General features: G+C 57.7%; 1 protein-coding gene across 12 annotated transcripts in view; it reads right to left on the minus strand.

Moving 5' to 3' along the window:
- The window catches only part of RAPGEF1 (Rap guanine nucleotide exchange factor 1), a 151,422-nt gene extending 132,811 nt beyond the window's left edge, over positions 1-18,611 (minus strand). For 5 of the 12 annotated variants that reach the window (XM_089675113.1, XM_089675112.1, XM_089675111.1 and 2 more), the window contains exon 1: positions 18,415-18,609. In XM_089675113.1, the coding sequence (XP_089531239.1) occupies positions 18,415-18,439 (25 nt within the window). In that variant the 5' untranslated portion in view covers positions 18,440-18,609. Of the gene's footprint in view, positions 1-18,414 lie in introns of all 12 variants that reach the window. The other 7 variants (XM_089675102.1, XM_089675106.1, XM_089675103.1 and 4 more) reach the window with 2 other exon arrangements.
- Positions 18,612-19,281: the final 670 nt, after the last annotated feature.

Genomic DNA, 19,281 nt, shown 5'->3' on the forward strand with positions numbered 1-19,281 from the left:
TTTCTTTTTTCTGACCTCAGGAACGGATTAATTGGTTTTCAATGCATTCCTTTGGGAAATGGCGTTTCGGTTTACAAATTTTTCGCTGTATGAAAAGTCCTGAAGAACGAATTCAATTTGTAAACCGAGGTGTTACTGTATTACTAAAATGCACACTGGCCCACATTAAAATCTGGTTTGGGAGGAAGCTTAGACAGCAACACGATAACTTATTTTGCTGGTCTTCTGCTAAAAACAGTATCTAAAAGGGAAGCAAGGGAATTAGGACTTGAGTACATGACCATTGCTGTAAAATGCTAACTTTACAGTATTAAACACAATTAAATGAAAATTGTAACCGAAGGCTGGGTTTGGGCCTCTTTTCTTTCAATACAAAACTCATTTCAATGGGACAGTCTTCATCCAAAAAAAGGAATCACTGACAGGTCAAACGCTGCCTCAGAACTGTCATCCAAACTACACCATGGAGGTACATGGGAGCTGCCAACCTGCGCTTGATGAACATTTCAAATGCTGGAAAATAATGTCCATGTACACAGAATATCATTACCATTGCTTCCCTTGCTGCCTCTTGAGTCACATAGCTAAGGTATTGGTCACTTGATCCCTGCTGAATGACTTAAAAGTCCTAAGGTTTAGGCAGAAGTAACCAATCAGAAGCCAAAGCTAAATAGTTCTTCTCAAACACATCACAGGCCCGGCAGCACGGATCACATGACCCACAGCGGACAAGACGTTTATGGATTAAACAAAGAAACGGTAAGGTTGGTCATAGACAGCTTCTTTCCACTCCCCATCACCACTACTGACACACTATGGGAGAGATTTACCAAAACTGGAGCACTCAGAATCTGGTTCATCTGTGCCTGGAGCTTTCTTTTGGTGGTATTTGATTGCGCCTGCATTTTTTATTTTTTGAACTATAAACAAAAAAACCCGACAATTTTGAAACAAAAACCCACAATATTTTTGACTTTTTGTCATAAAACATATCCAGTAAAAAAAATTTTAAAAATCAAATTTCGGCATAAATTTAGGCCAAAATGTATTTTGCTATATGTCTTTTCTAAAAAAAATCCCAGTGAGTGTAAATGAATTGGTTAAGGTGAAAGTTATAGCATCTACAAGTGGCGGTATAGATACTGGAATTGAAAAAAAAAATTATACTAGTAACGGTGGCAATCAGCGAATTATTGCGGGACTGCGGCGGGCATTCTGACACTGGGGGGAACTGACTTAGTGTCACTGACATCAACAGTGATATCAATACATTGATCGGTGCTAATGAAAAGCATTGAAGCACTGACACTGTACTAATGGCACTGGGCAGGAAGGGGGTTAACTGGGGTGATCAAAGGGTTAACCCTTTGAGGACCGTAAGATTTTGGAACGCCAAAAGAATCAATTTTTTTGTTTTTAAAGTTCGTACACTTCAGTTGCTGTAACTAAGCCATTTCATGAAATAATTGGCAAAAAGCTAGATCCATTTGTTGTTTGTTGAGAAGAACTAATAGTTTGACTCAAACCAAAAAAAAAAAAAAAGAGTTTTAAGTTCTTATTCAGATGATACACGCAATTAAAAACATGGGACCAATACGTCCCTTGGTCCTCAAAGGGTTAAATATGTGCCTAACAAGTGTTTGTGTTGTGCTGCTTCTACTGTGGATTTAGCGGGTTTTCATTCCCTGCTTAGCACTGAAGCACTGACACTGTACTAATGGCACTGGGCAGGAAGGGTGTTAACTGGGTGATCAAAGGGTTAAATATGTGCCTAACAAGTGTTTGTGTTGTGCTGCTTTTACTGTGGATTTAGCTGTTTTCATTCCCTGCTAAGGGAATGAACAAAAACTAGATTGCCTGACAGTGAACATAGCTCTGTGTGGTTTACACTCACAGAGCTGTGTTCTGTGAGATACAGAGCTGATTGCTGGGTGCCAGCGGTCAATCAATGGCCAGCACCCACTGATCGGCATGGGCGGTGATGAAGGGCGGGCGGGCAGCAAGGCTGGCTCACGCATGTGCGCACCCCCTACCCAGAAATGCGATAACACGTATGTATACGTGATTCTGTACAGAGCAGCTGCTCTGTAGCAGTAGAGCTATGCAGAGCAATACTAAGCAGCATGTTGGCGCTGACAGGAGAGAGATCTGTGTTGTTTACATACAGACCTCTCCCCCTGTCAGTGTTCCTCAGCGATTGCCAGGTGTCATCGGGGAATCTCTGGCCGGGACCCGGTGATCGACAGCTGTAGCCGCCAATGGCACAGGTATTGTGGCGTGCGCACCCCCTACCAGGAAATACAAAATCACACACACACATATATATATATATCTATACATACATACACACATGTGATTTTGCGCAGCCCTGCCGGCCTGTTGCAGTATTTCTGCTATAGGGAGGGATGGAAGCAGTGAAGCAATGTAATGATTGGATACTTTTAGCCGATCAGAAATCATCCCACACTTGAATTATGTAAAGTGGAATCAATTGGCACTCCTCCGCATAGCATCCCTGAATATAATGTATAAGCTGTCAGCAAAAGTACATGTTTCAATACAAACCACAAAGTGTTCAAGTGAAAGATAACATGCAAACAAGGAAAATGTCTTCAATGTAAATTCTAAATACTGACACATAGCAAACCGGAAACAAAGATATTTTGATTGTACATATACAAACTCTGTCAATATAACTAAATGCTATGAAAGCGGAGCTCCACACAAAAGGGAAAGTTCAGTTTGTCTTACTTCTCCCCTCCCCCCCCCCCCTTCAACTGCCACATTTGGCACTTTTTTGGGGGTACCTGATTTTGACAGGTACCGGAACTCAGCCAGCAGTTTGGCCCCCTCCTCCTCCCCCCCACATTTTTCTGGGACACTTCACAGGTCCCAGAAGGTTGTGTGGCCAATCTCAAGGCGCAGCGAAACCGGCTGTGAAGCCACAGATGGTGGAATATGTCATATGTTCCACCCGAAGAGCAGACAATATGTTCCTCAGGGTTTTCCTGTCCATCCATACCTCTAAAAGCCTCATATTCTATTCAGTAGAATCATTTACCTTACATCAGACCTCATCAATGTGAGGATCAAGAAAACCTCAAATTTGTATCACCTTTCCCATCACCCTGAGCCTTTATTACCGTATTCATCACACCTCTCTTACCAGAATATTCCCTCTGCTATTGCCATTCCCCCTCACCCCACTTTCCTCTGCTCCTGCCGTTTCCCCTCACCCCACTTTCCTCTGCTCCTGCCGTTGCCCCTCACCCCACTTTCCTCTGCTCCTGCCGTTGCCCCTCACCCCACTTTCCTCTGCTCCTGCCGTTGCCCCTCACCCCACTTTCCTCTGCGACTGCCGTTCCCCCTCACCCCACTTTCCTCTGCCCCTGCCGTTGCCCCTCACCCCACTTTCCTCTGCTCCTGCCGTTCCCCCTCACCCCACTTTCCTCTGCGACTGCCGTTGCCCCTCACTCTACTTTCCTCTGCTCCTGCCGTTCCCCCTCACCCCACTTTCCTCTGCGACTGCCGTTCCACCTCACCCCATTTTCCTCTGCGACTGCAGTTCCACCTCACCCCATTTTCCTCTGCGACTGCAATTCAACCTCACCCCACTTTCCTCTGCGACTGCAATTCCACCTCACCCCACTATCCTCTGCGACTGCGATTCCACCTCACCCCACTATCCTCTGCGACTGCGATTCCACCTCACCCCACTATCCTCTGCAACTGCAATTCCACCACACCCCACTTTCCTCTGCTACTGCCGTTCCCCTCACCCCACTTTTTTCTTCTACTGCCGTTCCCCCTCACCCCACTTTGCTACTGCAATTCCACCTCACCCCACTTTCCTCTGCGACTGCAATTCCACCTCACCCCACTTTCCTCTGCGAATGCAATTCCACCTCACCCCACTTTCCTCTGCGAATGCAATTCCACCTCACCCCACTTTCCTCTGCTATAATCCCCTCACCTCCCTCCTCTACAATCACCATCCCCCCTCATCTCTCTCTCCTCTACAATCACCATCCCCCCTCCCTCACCTCTCCAATCACAGCCCCCCCTCACCTCCCTCCTCTCCAATCACCGTCGCCCCTTAACCTCCCCCCCCTCCTCTCCAATCACCACCACCCCCCCCCACCTACCTCCTCTCCAATCACCGCCACCCCCCACCCACCTACCTCCTCTCCAATCACCGCCACCCCCCCCCACCTACCTCCTCTCCAATCACCGCCACCCCCCCCCCCACCTACCTCCTCTCCAATCACCATCCCCCTCACCTACCTCCTCTACAATCACCATCCCTCCTCACCTCCCTCCTCTACAATCACCATCCCTCCTCACCTCCCTCCTCTACAATCACCGTCTCCCTCCTCACCTCCCTCCTCTACAATCACCGTCTCCCTCCTCACCTCCCTCCTCTACAATCACCGTCTCCCTCCTCTACAATCACCGTCTCCCTCCTCTACAATCACCGTCTCCCTCCTCACCTCCCTCCTCTACAATCACCGTCTCCCTCCTCACCTCCCTCCTCTACAATCACCGTCTCCCTCCTCACCTCCCTCCTCTACAATCACCGTCTCCCTCCTCACCTCCCTCCTCTATAATCACCGTCTCCCCCCTCACCTCCCTCCTCTACAATCACCGTCTCCCTCCTCTACAATCACCGTCTCCCTCCTCACCTCCCTCCTCTACAATCACCGTCTCCCTCCTCTACAATCACTGTCTCCCTCCTCACCTCCCTCCTCTACAATCACCGTCTCCCTCCTCACCTCCCTCCTCTACAATCACCGTCTCCCTCCTCTACAATCACCGTCTCCCTCCTCACCCCCCTCCTCTACAATCACCGTCTCCCCCCTCACCCCCCTCCTCTACAATCACCGTCTCCCCCCTCACCTCCCTCCTCTACAATCACCGTCTCCCCCCTCACCTCCCTCCTCTACAATCACCGTCTCCCCCCTCACCTCCCTCCTCTACAATCACCGTCTCCCCCCTCACCTCCCTCCTCTCCAATCACCGTCTCCCCCCTCACCTCCCTCCTCTACAATCACCGTCTCCCTCCTCACCTCCCTCCTCTACAATCACCGTCTCCCCCCTCACCTCCCTCCTCTACAATCACCGTCTCCCCCCTCACCTCCCTCCTCTCCAATCACCGTCTCCCCCCTCACCTCCCTCCTCTCCAATCACCGTCTCCCCCCTCACCTCCCTCCTCTCCAATCACCGTCTCCCCCCTCACCTCCCTCCTCTCCAATCACCGTCTCCCCCCCTCACCTCCCTCCTCTCCAATCACCGTCTCCCCCCTCACCTCCCTCCTCTCCAATCACCGTCTCCCCCCTCACCTCCCTCCTCTCCAATCACCGTCTCCCCCCTCACCTCCCTCCTCTCCAATCACCGTCTCCCCCCTCACCTCCATCCTCTCCAATCACCGTCTCCCCACTCACCTCCCTGCTCTCCAATCACCGTCTCCCCCCTCACCTCCCTGCTCTCCAATCACCGTCTCCCCCCTCACCTCCCTGCTCTCCAATCACCGTCTCCCCCCTCACCTCCCTGCTCTCCAATCACCGCCGCCCCCTCACCTCCCTCCTCTCCAATCACCGCCGCCCCCTCACCTCCCTCCTCTCCAATCACCGTCGCCCCCTCACCTCCCTCCTCTCCAATCACCGCCGCCCCCTCACCTCCCTCCTCTCCAATCACCGCCGCCCCCTCACCTCCCTCCTCTCCAATCACCGCCGCCCCATCACCTCCCTCTTCTCCAATCACCGCCGCCCCCTCACCTCCCTCCTCTTCAATCACCGCAGCCCCCTCACCTCCCTCCTCTCCAATCACCGCCGCCCCCTCACCTCCCTCTTCTCCAATCACCGCCGCCCCCTCACCTCCCTCTTCTCCAATCACCGCCGCCCCCTCACCTCCCTCCTCTCCAATCACCGCCTCCCCCTCACCTCCCTCCTCTCCATTCACCGCCGCCCCCTCACCTCCCTCTTCTCCAATCACCGCCGCCCCCTCACCTCTCCAATCACCGCCCCCCCCCTCACCTCTCCAATCACCGCTCCCCCCCCCCTCACCTCTCCAATCACCGCTCCCACCCACCTTTCTCCTCTACAATTATCGTCTCCCCTTCCTATACAATCACTGTCCCCCATCACCTCTCTCCTCTACACTGTCCCCCCTCGCCTCTCTCCTCTACAATCACTGTCCCCCCTCACCTCCCTCCTCTACAATCACTGTCCCCCCTCACCTCCCTCCTCTACAATCACCGTCCCCCCCTCACCTCTCTCCTCTACAATTATCGTCCCCCCTCCCTATACAATCACTGTCCCCCCTCACCTCTCTCCTCTACAATCACTGTCCCTCCTCACCTCCCTCCTCTACACTGTCCCCCCTCACCTCTCTCGTCTACAATCACCGTCCCCCCTCACCTCTCTCCTCTACAATCACCGTCCCCCCTCACCTCTACAATCACCGTCCCCCCTCACCTCTCTCCTCTACAATCACCGTCCCCCCTCACCTCTCTCCTCTACAATCACCGTCCCCCCTCACCTCTCTCCTCTACAATCACCGTCCCCCCTCACCTCTCTCCTCTACAATCAACGTCCCCCCTCACCTCTCTCCTCTACAATCAACGTCCCCCCTCACCTCTCTCCACTACAATCACCGTCCCCCCTCACCTCTCTCCTCTACAATCACCGTCCCCCCTCACCTCACCCCTCTACAATCACCATCCCCCCCTCACCTCACCTCTCTACAATCACCGTCCCCCCCCTCACCTCTCTCCTCTCTTATCGTCCCCCCTCCCTATACAATCACTGTCCCCCCTCACCTCCCTCCTCTACACTGCCCCCCCTCACCTCCCTCCTCTACACTATCCCCCCTCACCTCTCTCCTCTACAATCACCGTCCCCCCTCACCTCTCTCCTCTACAATCACCGTCCCCCCTCACCTCTCTCCTCTACAATCACCGTCCGCCCTCATCTCTCTCCTCTACAATCACCGTCCCCCCTCACCTCTCTCCTCTACAATCACCTTCCCCCCTCACCTCTCTCCTCTACAATCACCGTCTCCCCCCTCACCTCCCTCCTCTACAATCACCGTCTCCCTCCTCACCTCCCTCCTCTACAATCACCGTCTCCCTCCTCACCTCCCTCCTCTACAATCACCGTCTCCCTCCTCACCTCCCTCCTCTCCAATCACCGTCTCCCTCCTCACCTCCCTCCTCTCCAATCACCGTCTCCCTCCTCACCTCCCTCCTCTCCAATCACCGTCTCCCCCCTCACCTCCCTCCTCTCCAATCACCGTCTCCCCCCTCACCTCCCTCCTCTCCAATCACCGTCTCCCCCCTCACCTCCCTCCTCTCCAATCACCGTCTCCCCCCTCACCTCCCTCCTCTCCAATCACCGTCTCCCCCCTCACCTCCCTCCTCTCCAATCACCGTCTCCCCCCTCACCTCCCTCCTCTCCAATCACCGTCTCCCCCCTCACCTCCATCCTCTCCAATCACCGTCTCCCCACTCACCTCCCTGCTCTCCAATCACCGTCTCCCCCCTCACCTCCCTGCTCTCCAATCACCGTCTCCCCCCTCACCTCCCTGCTCTCCAATCACCGCCGCCCCCCTCACCTCCCTGCTCTCCAATCACCGCCGCCCCCTCACCTCCCTCCTCTCCAATCACCGCCGCCCCCTCACCTCCCTCCTCTCCAATCACCGCCGCCCCCTCACCTCCCTCCTCTCCAATCACCGCCGCCCCCTCACCTCCCTCCTCTCCAATCACCGCCGCCCCCTCACCTCCCTCCTCTCCAATCACCGCCGCCCCATCACCTCCCTCTTCTCCAACCACCGCCGCCCCCTCACCTCCCTCCTCTTCAATCACCGCCGCCCCCTCACCTCCCTCCTCTCCAATCACCGCCGCCCCCTCACCTCCCTCTTCTCCAATCACCGCCGCCCCCTCACCTCCCTCTTCTCCAATCACCGCCGCCCCCTCACCTCCCTCCTCTCCAATCACCGCCTCCCCCTCACCTCCCTCCTCTCCATTCACCGCCGCCCCCTCACCTCCCTCTTCTCCAATCACCGCCGCCCCCTCACCTCTCCAATCACCGCCCCCCCCTCACCTCTCCAATCACCTCTCCAATCACCGCTCCCACCCACCTTTCTCCTCTACAATTATCGTCTCCCCTTCCTATACAATCACTGTCCCCCATCACCTCTCTCCTCTACACTGTCCCCCCTCGCCTCTCTCCTCTACAATCACTGTCCCCCCTCACCTCCCTCCTCTACAATCACTGTCCCCCCTCACCTCCCTCCGCTACAATCACCGTCCCCCCCTCACCTCTCTCCTCTACAATTATCGTCCCCCCTCCCTATACAATCACTGTCCCCCCTCACCTCTCTCCTCTACAATCACTGTCCCTCCTCACCTCCCTCCTCTACACTGTCCCCCCTCACCTCTCTCGTCTACAATCACCGTTCCCCCTCACCTCTCTCCTCTACAATCACCGTCCCCCCTCACCTCTCTCCTCTACAATCACCGTCCCCCCTCACCTCTCTCCTCTACAATCACCGTCCCCCCTCACCTCTCTCCTCTACAATCACCGTCCCCCCTCACCTCTCTCCTCTACAATCAACGTCCCCCCTCACCTCTCTCCTCTACAATCAACGTCCCCCCTCACCTCTCTCCTCTACAATCAACGTCCCCCCTCACCTCTCTCCACTACAATCACCGTCCCCCCTCACCTCTCTCCTCTACAATCACCGTCCCCCCTCACCTCACCCCTCTACAATCACCATCCCCCCCTCACCTCACCCCTCTACAATCACCATCCCCCCCTCACCTCACCTCTCTACAATCACCGTCCCCCCCCTCACCTCTCTCCTCTCTTATCGTCCCCCCTCCCTATACAATCACTGTCCCCCCTCACCTCCCTCCTCTACACTGCCCCCCCTCACCTCTCTCCTCTACAATTATCGTCCCCCCTCCCTATACAATCACTGTCCCCCCTCACCTCTCTCCTCTACAATCACTGTCCCTCCTCACCTCCCTCCTCTACACTGTCCCCCCTCACCTCTCTCGTCTACAATCACCGTCCCCCCTCACCTCTCTCCTCTACAATCACCGTCCCCCCTCACCTCTCTCCTCTACAATCACCGTCCCCCCTCACCTCTCTCCTCTACAATCACCGTCCCCCCTCACCTCTCTCCTCTACAATCACCGTCCCCCCTCACCTCTCTCCTCTACAATCAACGTCCCCCCTCACCTCTCTCCTCTACAATCAACGTCCCCCCTCACCTCTCTCCTCTACAATCAACGTCCCCCCTCACCTCTCTCCACTACAATCACCGTCCCCCCTCACCTCTCTCCTCTACAATCACCGTCCCCCCTCACCTCACCCCTCTACAATCACCATCCCCCCCTCACCTCACCCCTCTACAATCACCATCCCCCCCTCACCTCACCTCTCTACAATCACCGTCCCCCCCCTCACCTCTCTCCTCTCTTATCGTCCCCCCTCCCTATACAATCACTGTCCCCCCTCACCTCCCTCCTCTACACTGCCCCCCCTCACCTCCCTCCTCTACACTATCCCCCCTCACCTCTCTCCTCTCCAATCACCGTCTCCCCCCTCACCTCCATCCTCTCCAATCACCGTCTCCCCACTCACCTCCCTGCTCTCCAATCACCGTCTCCCCCCTCACCTCCCTGCTCTCCAATCACCGTCTCCCCCCTCACCTCCCTGCTCTCCAATCACCGCCGCCCCCCTCACCTCCCTGCTCTCCAATCACCGCCGCCCCCTCACCTCCCTCCTCTCCAATCACCGCCGCCCCCTCACCTCCCTCCTCTCCAATCACCGCCGCCCCCTCACCTCCCTCTTCTCCAATCACCGCCGCCCCCTCACCTCCCTCTTCTCCAATCACCGCCGCCCCCTCACCTCCCTCCTCTCCAATCACCGCCTCCCCCTCACCTCCCTCCTCTCCATTCACCGCCGCCCCCTCACCTCCCTCTTCTCCAATCACCGCCGCCCCCTCACCTCTCCAATCACCGCCCCCCCCTCACCTCTCCAATCACCTCTCCAATCACCGCTCCCACCCACCTTTCTCCTCTACAATTATCGTCTCCCCTTCCTATACAATCACTGTCCCCCATCACCTCTCTCCTCTACACTGTCCCCCCTCGCCTCTCTCCTCTACAATCACTGTCCCCCCTCACCTCCCTCCTCTACAATCACTGTCCCCCCTCACCTCCCTCCTCTACAATCACCGTCCCCCCCTCACCTCTCTCCTCTACAATTATCGTCCCCCCTCCCTATACAATCACTGTCCCCCCTCACCTCTCTCCTCTACAATCACTGTCCCTCCTCACCTCCCTCCTCTACACTGTCCCCCCTCACCTCTCTCGTCTACAATCACCGTCCCCCCTCACCTCTCTCCTCTACAATCACCGTCCCCCCTCACCTCTCTCCTCTACAATCACCGTCCCCCCTCACCTCTCTCCTCTACAATCACCGTCCCCCCTCACCTCTCTCCTCTACAATCACCGTCCCCCCTCACCTCTCTCCTCTACAATCAACGTCCCCCCTCACCTCTCTCCTCTACAATCAACGTCCCCCCTCACCTCTCTCCTCTACAATCAACGTCCCCCCTCACCTCTCTCCACTACAATCACCGTCCCCCCTCACCTCTCTCCTCTACAATCACCGTCCCCCCTCACCTCACCCCTCTACAATCACCATCCCCCCCTCACCTCACCCCTCTACAATCACCATCCCCCCCTCACCTCACCTCTCTACAATCACCGTCCCCCCCCTCACCTCTCTCCTCTCTTATCGTCCCCCCTCCCTATACAATCACTGTCCCCCCTCACCTCCCTCCTCTACACTGCCCCCCCTCACCTCCCTCCTCTACACTATCCCCCCTCACCTCTCTCCTCTACAATCACCGTCCCCCCTCACCTCCCTCCTCTCCAATCACCGTCTCCCCCCTCACCTCCATCCTCTCCAATCACCGTCTCCCCACTCACCTCCCTGCTCTCCAATCACCGTCTCCCCCCTCACCTCCCTGCTCTCCAATCACCGTCTCCCCCCTCACCTCCCTGCTCTCCAATCACCGCCGCCCCCCTCACCTCCCTGCTCTCCAATCACCGCCGCCCCCTCACCTCCCTCCTCTCCAATCACCGCCGCCCCCTCACCTCCCTCCTCTCCAATCACCGCCGCCCCCTCACCTCCCTCCTCTCCAATCACCGCCGCCCCCTCACCTCCCTCCTCTCCAATCACCGCCGCCCCCTCACCTCCCTCCTCTCCAATCACCGCCGCCCCATCACCTCCCTCTTCTCCAATCACCGCCGCCCCCTCACCTCCCTCCTCTTCAATCACCGCCGCCCCCTCACCTCCCTCCTCTCCAATCACCGCCGCCCCCTCACCTCCCTCTTCTCCAATCACCGCCGCCCCCTCACCTCCCTCTTCTCCAATCACCGCCGCCCCCTCACCTCCCTCCTCTCCAATCACCGCCTCCCCCTCACCTCCCTCCTCTCCATTCACCGCCGCCCCCTCACCTCCCTCTTCTCCAATCACCGCCGCCCCCTCACCTCTCCAATCACCGCCCCCCCCTCACCTCTCCAATCACCGCTCCCCCCCCCCCTCACCTCTCCAATCACCGCTCCCACCCACCTTTCTCCTCTACAATTATCGTCTCCCCTTCCTATACAATCACTGTCCCCCATCACCTCTCTCCTCTACACTGTCCCCCCTCGCCTCTCTCCTCTACAATCACTGTCCCCCCTCACCTCCCTCCTCTACAATCACTGTCCCCCCTCACCTCCCTCCTCTACAATCACCGTCCCCCCCTCACCTCTCTCCTCTACAATTATCGTCCCCCCTCCCTATACAATCACTGTCCCCCCTCACCTCTCTCCTCTACAATCACTGTCCCTCCTCACCTCCCTCCTCTACACTTCCCCCCTCACCTCTCTCGTCTACAATCACCGTCCCCCCTCACCTCTCTCCTCTACAATCACCGTCCCCTCACCTCTCTCCTCTACATCACCGTCCCCCCTCACCTCTCTCCTCTACAATCACCGTCCCACCTCACCTCTCTCCTCTCTACATCACCGTCCCCCCTCACCTCTCTCCTCTACAATCAACGTCCCCCCCTCACCTCTCTCTCTACAATCACGTCCCCCCTCACCTCTCTCCTCTACAATCAACGTCCCCCCTCACCTCTCTCCACTACAATCACCGTCCCCCCTCACCTCTCTCCTCTACAATCACCGTCCCCCCTCACCTCACCCCTCTACAATCACCATCCCCCCCTCACCTCACCCCTCTACAATCACCGTCCCCCCTCACCTCTCTCCTCTACAATCACCGTCCCCCCTCACCTCTCTCCTCTACAATCACCGTCCCCCCTCACCTCTCTCCTCTACAATCACCGTCCCCCCTCACCTCTCTCCTCTACAATCAACGTCCCCCCTCACCTCTCTCCTCTACAATCAACGTCCCCCCTCACCTCTCTCCTCTACAATCAACGTCCCCCCTCACCTCTCTCCTCTACAATCAACGTCCCCCCTCACCTCTCTCCTCTACAATCAACGTCCCCCCTCACCTCTCTCCACTACAATCACCGTCCCCCCTCACCTCTCTCCTCTACAATCACCGTCCCCCCTCACCTCACCCCTCTACAATCACCATCCCCCCCTCACCTCACCTCTCTACAATCACCGTCCCCCCCCTCACCTCTCTCCTCTCTTATCGTCCCCCCTCCCTATACAATCACTGTCCCCCCTCACCTCCCTCCTCTACACTGCCCCCCCTCACCTCCCTCCTCTACACTATCCCCCCTCACCTCTCTCCTCTACAATCACCGTCCTCCCTCACCTCTCTCCTCTACAATCACCGTCCCCCCTCACCTCTCTCCTCTACAATCACCGTCCGCCCTCATCTCTCTCCTCTACAATCACCGTCCCCCCTCACCTCTCTCCTCTACAATCACCTTCCCCCCTCACCTCTCTCCTCTACAATCACCGTCCCCCCTCACCTCTCTCCTCTACAATCACCGTCCCCCCTCACCTCTCTCCTCTACAATCACCGTCCCCCCTCACCTCTCTCCTCTACAATCACCGTCCCCCCTCACCTCTCTCCTCTACAATCACCGTCCCCCCCTCACCCCTCTACAATCACCGCCCCCCCCTCACCTCTCTCCTCTCTTATCGTACCCCCCTCCCTATACAATCACTGTCCCCCCTCACCTCCCTCCTCTACACTGCCCCCCCTCACCTCCCTCCTCAACACTGTCCCCCCTCACCTCTCTCCTCTACAATCACCGTCCCCCCTCACCTCTCTCCTCTACAATCACCGTCCCCCTCACCTCTTTCCTCTACAATCACAGTCCCCCCTCACCTCTCTCCTCTACAATCACCGTCCCTCTCTCCTCTACAATCACCGTCCCCCTCACCTCTCTCCTCTACAATCACCGTCCCCCCTCACCTCCCTCCTCTACCATCACTGTCCCTCCCTCACCTCCCTCCTCTACCATCACTGTCACCCCTCACCTCCCTCCTCTACAATCACTGTCCCCCCATCACCTCTACAATCACTGCCGCCCCCTCTAACCTCCCTCCTCTACAAACACTGTCGCCCCCTCTCACCTCCCTCCTCTACAAACACTGTCCCCCCCCTCTCACCTCCCTCCTCTACAATCACTGTCCCCCCCTCTCACCTCCCTCCTCTACAATCACTTCCCCCCCCCCTCACCTCCACAATCACTGTCCCCACCTCTCACCTCCCTCCTCTACAATCACTGCCCCCCCCTCACCTCCCTCCTCTACAATCACTGCCCCCCCCCCCCCACCTCCCTCCTCTACAATCACTGCCCCCCCTCCCCTCCCTCCTCTACAATCACTGCCCCCCCTCCCCTCACCTCCCTCCTCTACAATCACTGTCCCCCCCCTCTACCATCACTGTCCCCCCCTCACCTCCCTCTACCATCACTGTACCCCCTCACCTCCCTCCTCTACAATCACTGCCCCCCCCTCACCTCTACAATCACTGTCCCCCCCTCACCTCCCTCCTCTACCATCACTGTCCCTCCCTCACCTCTCTCCTCTACCATCACTGTCCCTCCCTCACCTCTCTCCTCTACCATCACTGTCCCTCCCTCACCTCTCTCCTCTACCATCACTGTCCCTCCCTCACCTCCCTCCTCTACCATCACTGTCCCCCCTCACCTCCATCCTCTACCATCACTGTCCCTCACCTCTCTCCTCTACCATCACTGTCCCCCCTCACCTCCCTCCTCTACAATAACTGTCCCCCCCTCACCTCTACAATCACTGCCCCCCTCACCTCCCTCCTCTACAATCACCGTCCCCCCTCACCTCTCTCCTCTACAATCACCGCCCCCCCCCCTCATCTCACCCCTCTACAATCACCGTCCCCCCCCCTCACCTCTCTCATCGCCCCCCCTCCCTATACAATCACTGTCCCCCCTCACCTCCCTCCTCTACACTGCCCCCTCCCCTCACCTCCCTCCTCTACACTGTCCCCCCTCACCTCTCTCCTTTACAATCACAGTCCCCCCTCACCTCTCTCCTCTACAATCACTGTCCCCCCACACCTCTCTCCTCTACAATCACTGTCCCCCTCACCTCTCTCCTCTACAATCACTGTCCCCCCTCACCTCTCTCCTCTACAATCACTGTCCCCCCTCACCTCTACAATCACTGTCCCCCCTCACCTCTACAATCACTGTCCCCCCTCACCTCTACAATCACTGTCCCCCCTCACCTCTACAATCACTGTCCCCCCTCACCTCTACAATCACTGTCCCCCCTCACCTCTACAATCACTGTCCCCCCTCACCTCTACAATCACCGTCCCCCCTCACCTCTCTCCTCTACAATCACCGTCCCCCCTCACCTCTCTCCTCTACAATCACCGTCCCCCCTCACCTCTCTCCTCTACAATCACCGTCCCCCCTCACCTCTCTCCTCTACAATCACCGTCCCCCCTCACCTCTCTCCTCTACAATCACCGTCCCCCCTCACCTCTCTCCTCTACAATCACCGTCCCCCCTCACCTCTCTCCTCTACAATCACCGTCCCCCCTCACCTCTCTCCTCTACAATCACCGTCCCCCCTCACCTCTCTCCTCTACAATCACCGTCCCCTCCTCACCTCACCTCTCTCCTCTACAATCACCGTCCCCCCCTCACCTCACCTCTCTCCTCTACAATCACCGTCCCCCCCTCACCTCACCTCTCTCCTCTACAATCACCGTCCCCTCCTCACCTCACCTCTCTCCTCTACAATCACCGTCCCCCCCTCACCTCACCTCTCTCCTCTACAATCACCGTCCCCCCCTCACCTCTCTCCTCTACAATCACCGTCCCCCCCTCACCTCACCTCTCTCATCTACAATCACCGTCTCCCCCTTACCTCACCTCTCTCCTCTACAATCACCGTCCCCCCCCTTACCTCTGCCCTCCACAATCACCTTCCCCCCCTTACCTCTCCCCTCCACAATCACTGTCCCCCCTCACTCCTCTACAATCACCGTCCCCCCTCACCTCTCTCCTCTACAATCACTATCCCCCCTCACCTCTCTCCTCTACAATCACTATCCCCCTCACCTCTCTCCTCTACAATCACCGTCCCCCCTCACCTCTCTCCTCTACAATCACCGTTCCCCCTCACCTCTCTCCTCTACAATCACCGTCCCCCCTCACCTCTCTTCTCTACAATCACCGTCCCCCCCTCACCTCTCTCCTCTACAATCACCGTCCCCCCCTCACCTCACCTCTCTCCTCTACAATCACCGTCCCCCCCTCACCTCACCTCTCTCCTCTACAATCACCGTCCCCCCCTCACCTCACCTCTCTCCTCTACAATCACCGTCCCCCCCTCACCTCTCTCCTCTACAATCACCGTCCCCCCTCACCTCTCTCCTCTACAATCACAGTCCCCCCTCACCTCTCTCCTCTACAATCACCGTCCCCACTCACCTCTCTCCTCTACAATCACCGTTCCCCCTCACCTCTCTCCTCTACAATCACCGTCCCCCCCCTCACCTCACCTCCCCAATCACCATCCCCCCCTTACCTTTCCCCTCCACAATCACCGTCCCCCCCTCACCTCCCTCTTCTACAATCACCGTCCCCCCCTCACCTCCCTCCTCTACAATCACCGTCCCCCCTCACCTCCCTCCTCTACAATCACCGTCCCCCCCTCACCTCCCTCCTCTACAATCACCGTCCCCCCCTCACCTCCCTCCTCTACAATCACCGTCCCCCCCTCACCTCCCTCCTCTACAATCACCGTCCCCCCCTCACCTCCCTCCTCTACAATCACCGTCCCCCCCTCACCTCCCTCCTCTACAATCACCGTCCCCCCCTCACCTCCCTCACCTCTCTCCTCTACAATCACCGTCCCCCCCCCCCCTTACCTCTCCCCTCCACAATCACTGTCCCCCCTCACTCCTCTACAATCACTGCCCCCCCCTCACCTCTCTCCTCTACAATCACTGTCCCCCCCCCTCACCTTTCTCCTCTACAATCACTGTCCCCCCTCCCTCCTCTACAATCACTGTCCCTCCCCCCTCACCTTTCTCCTCTACAATCACTGTCCCCCCTCCCTCCTCTACAATCACTGTCCCTCCCCCCTCACCTCCCTCCTCTACAATCACTGCCCCCCCCTCACTCCTCTACAATCACTGTCCCCCCCTCACCTCCCTCCTCTACAATCACTGTCCCCCCTCCCTCTCACCTCCCTCCTCTACAATCACTGTCCCTCCCCCCTCACCTCCCTCCTCTACAATCACTGCCCCCCCACCTCCCTCCTCTACAATCACTGTCCCCCCTCACCTCCCTCCTCTACAATCACCGTCCCCCCCCCTCACCTCCCTCCTCTACAATCACCGTCCCCCCCCCTCACCTCCCTCCTCTACAATCACCGTCCCCCCCCCTCACCTCCCTCCTCTACAATCACCGTCCCCCCCCCTCACCTCCCTCCTCTACAATCACCGTCCCCCCCCCTCACCTCCCTCCTCTACAATCACCGTCCCCCCCCCTCACCTCCCTCCTCTACAATCACCGTCCCCCCCCCTCACCTCCCTCCTCTACAATCACCGTCCCCCCCCCTCACCTCCCTCCTCTACAATCACCGTCCCCCCCCCTCACCTCCCTCCTCTACAATCACCGTCCCCCCCCCTCACCTCCCTCCTCTACAATCACCGTCCCCCCCCCTCACCTCCCTCCTCTACAATCACCGTCGCCCCCTCACCTCCCTCCTCTACAATCACCGTCGCCCCCTCACCTCTCCCCTCCACAATCACCGTCCCCCCCTTACCTCTCCCCTCCACAATCACTGTCCCCCCTCACTCCTCTACAATCACTGCCCCCCCTCACCTCCCTCCTCTACAATCACTGCCCCTCCCCTCACCTCCCTCCTCTACAATCACTGCCCCTCCCCTCACCTCCCTCCGCTACAATCACTGTCCCCCCCTCACCTCCCTCCTCTACAATCACTGTCCCCCCCCCCTCACCTCCCTCCTCTACAATCACTGTCCCCCCCCCTCACCTCCCTCCTCTACAATCACTGTCCCCCCTCCCTCCTCTACAATCACTGTCCCTCCCCCCTCACCTCTCTCCTCTACAATCACCGCCCCCCCTTACCTCTCCCCTCCTCTACAATCACTGTCCCCCCCCCTACCTCTCCCCTCCACAATCACTGTCCCCCCTCACTCCTCTACAATCACTGCCCCCCCTCACCTCCCTCCTCTACAATCACTGCCCCCCCTCACCTTCCTCCTCTACAATCACTGTCCCCCCCTCACCTCCCTCCTCTACAATCACTGTCCCCCCCTCACCTCCCTCCTCTACAACCACTGTCCCCCCCCTCACCTCCCTCCTCTACCATCACTGTCCCCCCTCACCTACCTCCTCTACCATCACTGTCCCCCCTCACCTCCCTCTACAATCACTGTCCCCCCTCACCTCTCTCCTCTACAATCACTGTCCCCCCTCACCTCCCTCCTCTACAATCACTGTCCCCCCCTCACCTCCCTCCTCTACAATCACTGTCCCCCCCTCACCTCCCTCCTCTACAATCACTGTCCCCCCTCACCTCCCTCCTCTACAATCACTGTCCCCCCCTCACCTCCCTCCTCTACAATCACTGTCCCCCCTCACCTCCCTCCTGTACAATCACTGTCCCCCCCTCACCTCCCTCCTCTACAATCACTGTCCCCCCCTCACCTCCCTCCTCTACAATCACTGTTCCCTCCAGCATGCAGTCAGTATGGCCTGGCGGAGCTCCGGTAGAATGTGCTCCCCGGGGCGGTGGAGGGAGCGGCCTGATGCGGACCAGATAGCCGGCAGGCTCGGGCGGGGCTCCGCTGTCTCTCCCAGCACCGGGGCCTCCTCTCCTCCGTCCTCTCTTACCTGCTTTCTCTATTTTCCCGGACATGTCCGCGGGCAGGCCTCCCCCGAGGCCCGGGCTCCAGCTTCCGTTCCGGGGACAATCCCCGGCCTAGTCCAGCAGCGTCGGCGGAGAGGAAAGCAGCATGTCCCGGTGTGGCGGCTGTGTGCGTGAGAGGATCTCCCGGTGCCGCCTCTACTCCGGAGACTCACCGCGCCCCCAGCGGCCGAGCCCGGTACTGACAGCCAGCGGCACCCGCGTCACGTGACCGGCGACCTGTCATCCCTACCAGGACACTCCGCACCGTGGACCGCCTTCTACTGATTCCAGTGTGAGAGGGGGACAGTATATATTACTATACGAAGACCCCCATAACAAGTATACCCTCCATTAATACAAAGAACACCACAACAAACATACCCCCTGTAATACCAACACCCCCCCATAACAGACATACCCCCACAACTGACACACCCCCCAGTAATACAAAGACCCCCACAACAGACATACCCAGGGGCGGACTGCCAACTCATGGGGCCCCCGGGCAATAAGGGATCATGGGGCCCCTGTGTCCTTGCCCAAACTCAAAAAAGCCTATGAAAAAGGTACCAGGGGCATCTCATGGGGCCCCCTACATCACAGCCATGCCCCCCAAAATTCTAACAACCCCCATCACAGCACCCCAGAGATGCAGAAATCCCCATCACAGCAACCTCTATACCCTAAAACACAGAGATTTCCATCACAGCCATTCTAACCCCCCCCCCCAAGATACAGAGACCCCTCATAACAGACATTCCCCCTTCCCAAAGACCCCCATCACAACCATACACCCATCACAGCAACCTCCACCCCGCCAAAACACAAAGACCCCCAACAAATCCACAACT

This window comes from Staurois parvus, unplaced genomic scaffold, assembly GCF_062004578.1.
Source record: "Staurois parvus isolate SC_StPar_1 unplaced genomic scaffold, SC_StPar_1.0 ptg000154l, whole genome shotgun sequence".
In the NCBI taxonomy this organism is placed as follows: domain Eukaryota; kingdom Metazoa; phylum Chordata; class Amphibia; order Anura; family Ranidae; genus Staurois; species Staurois parvus.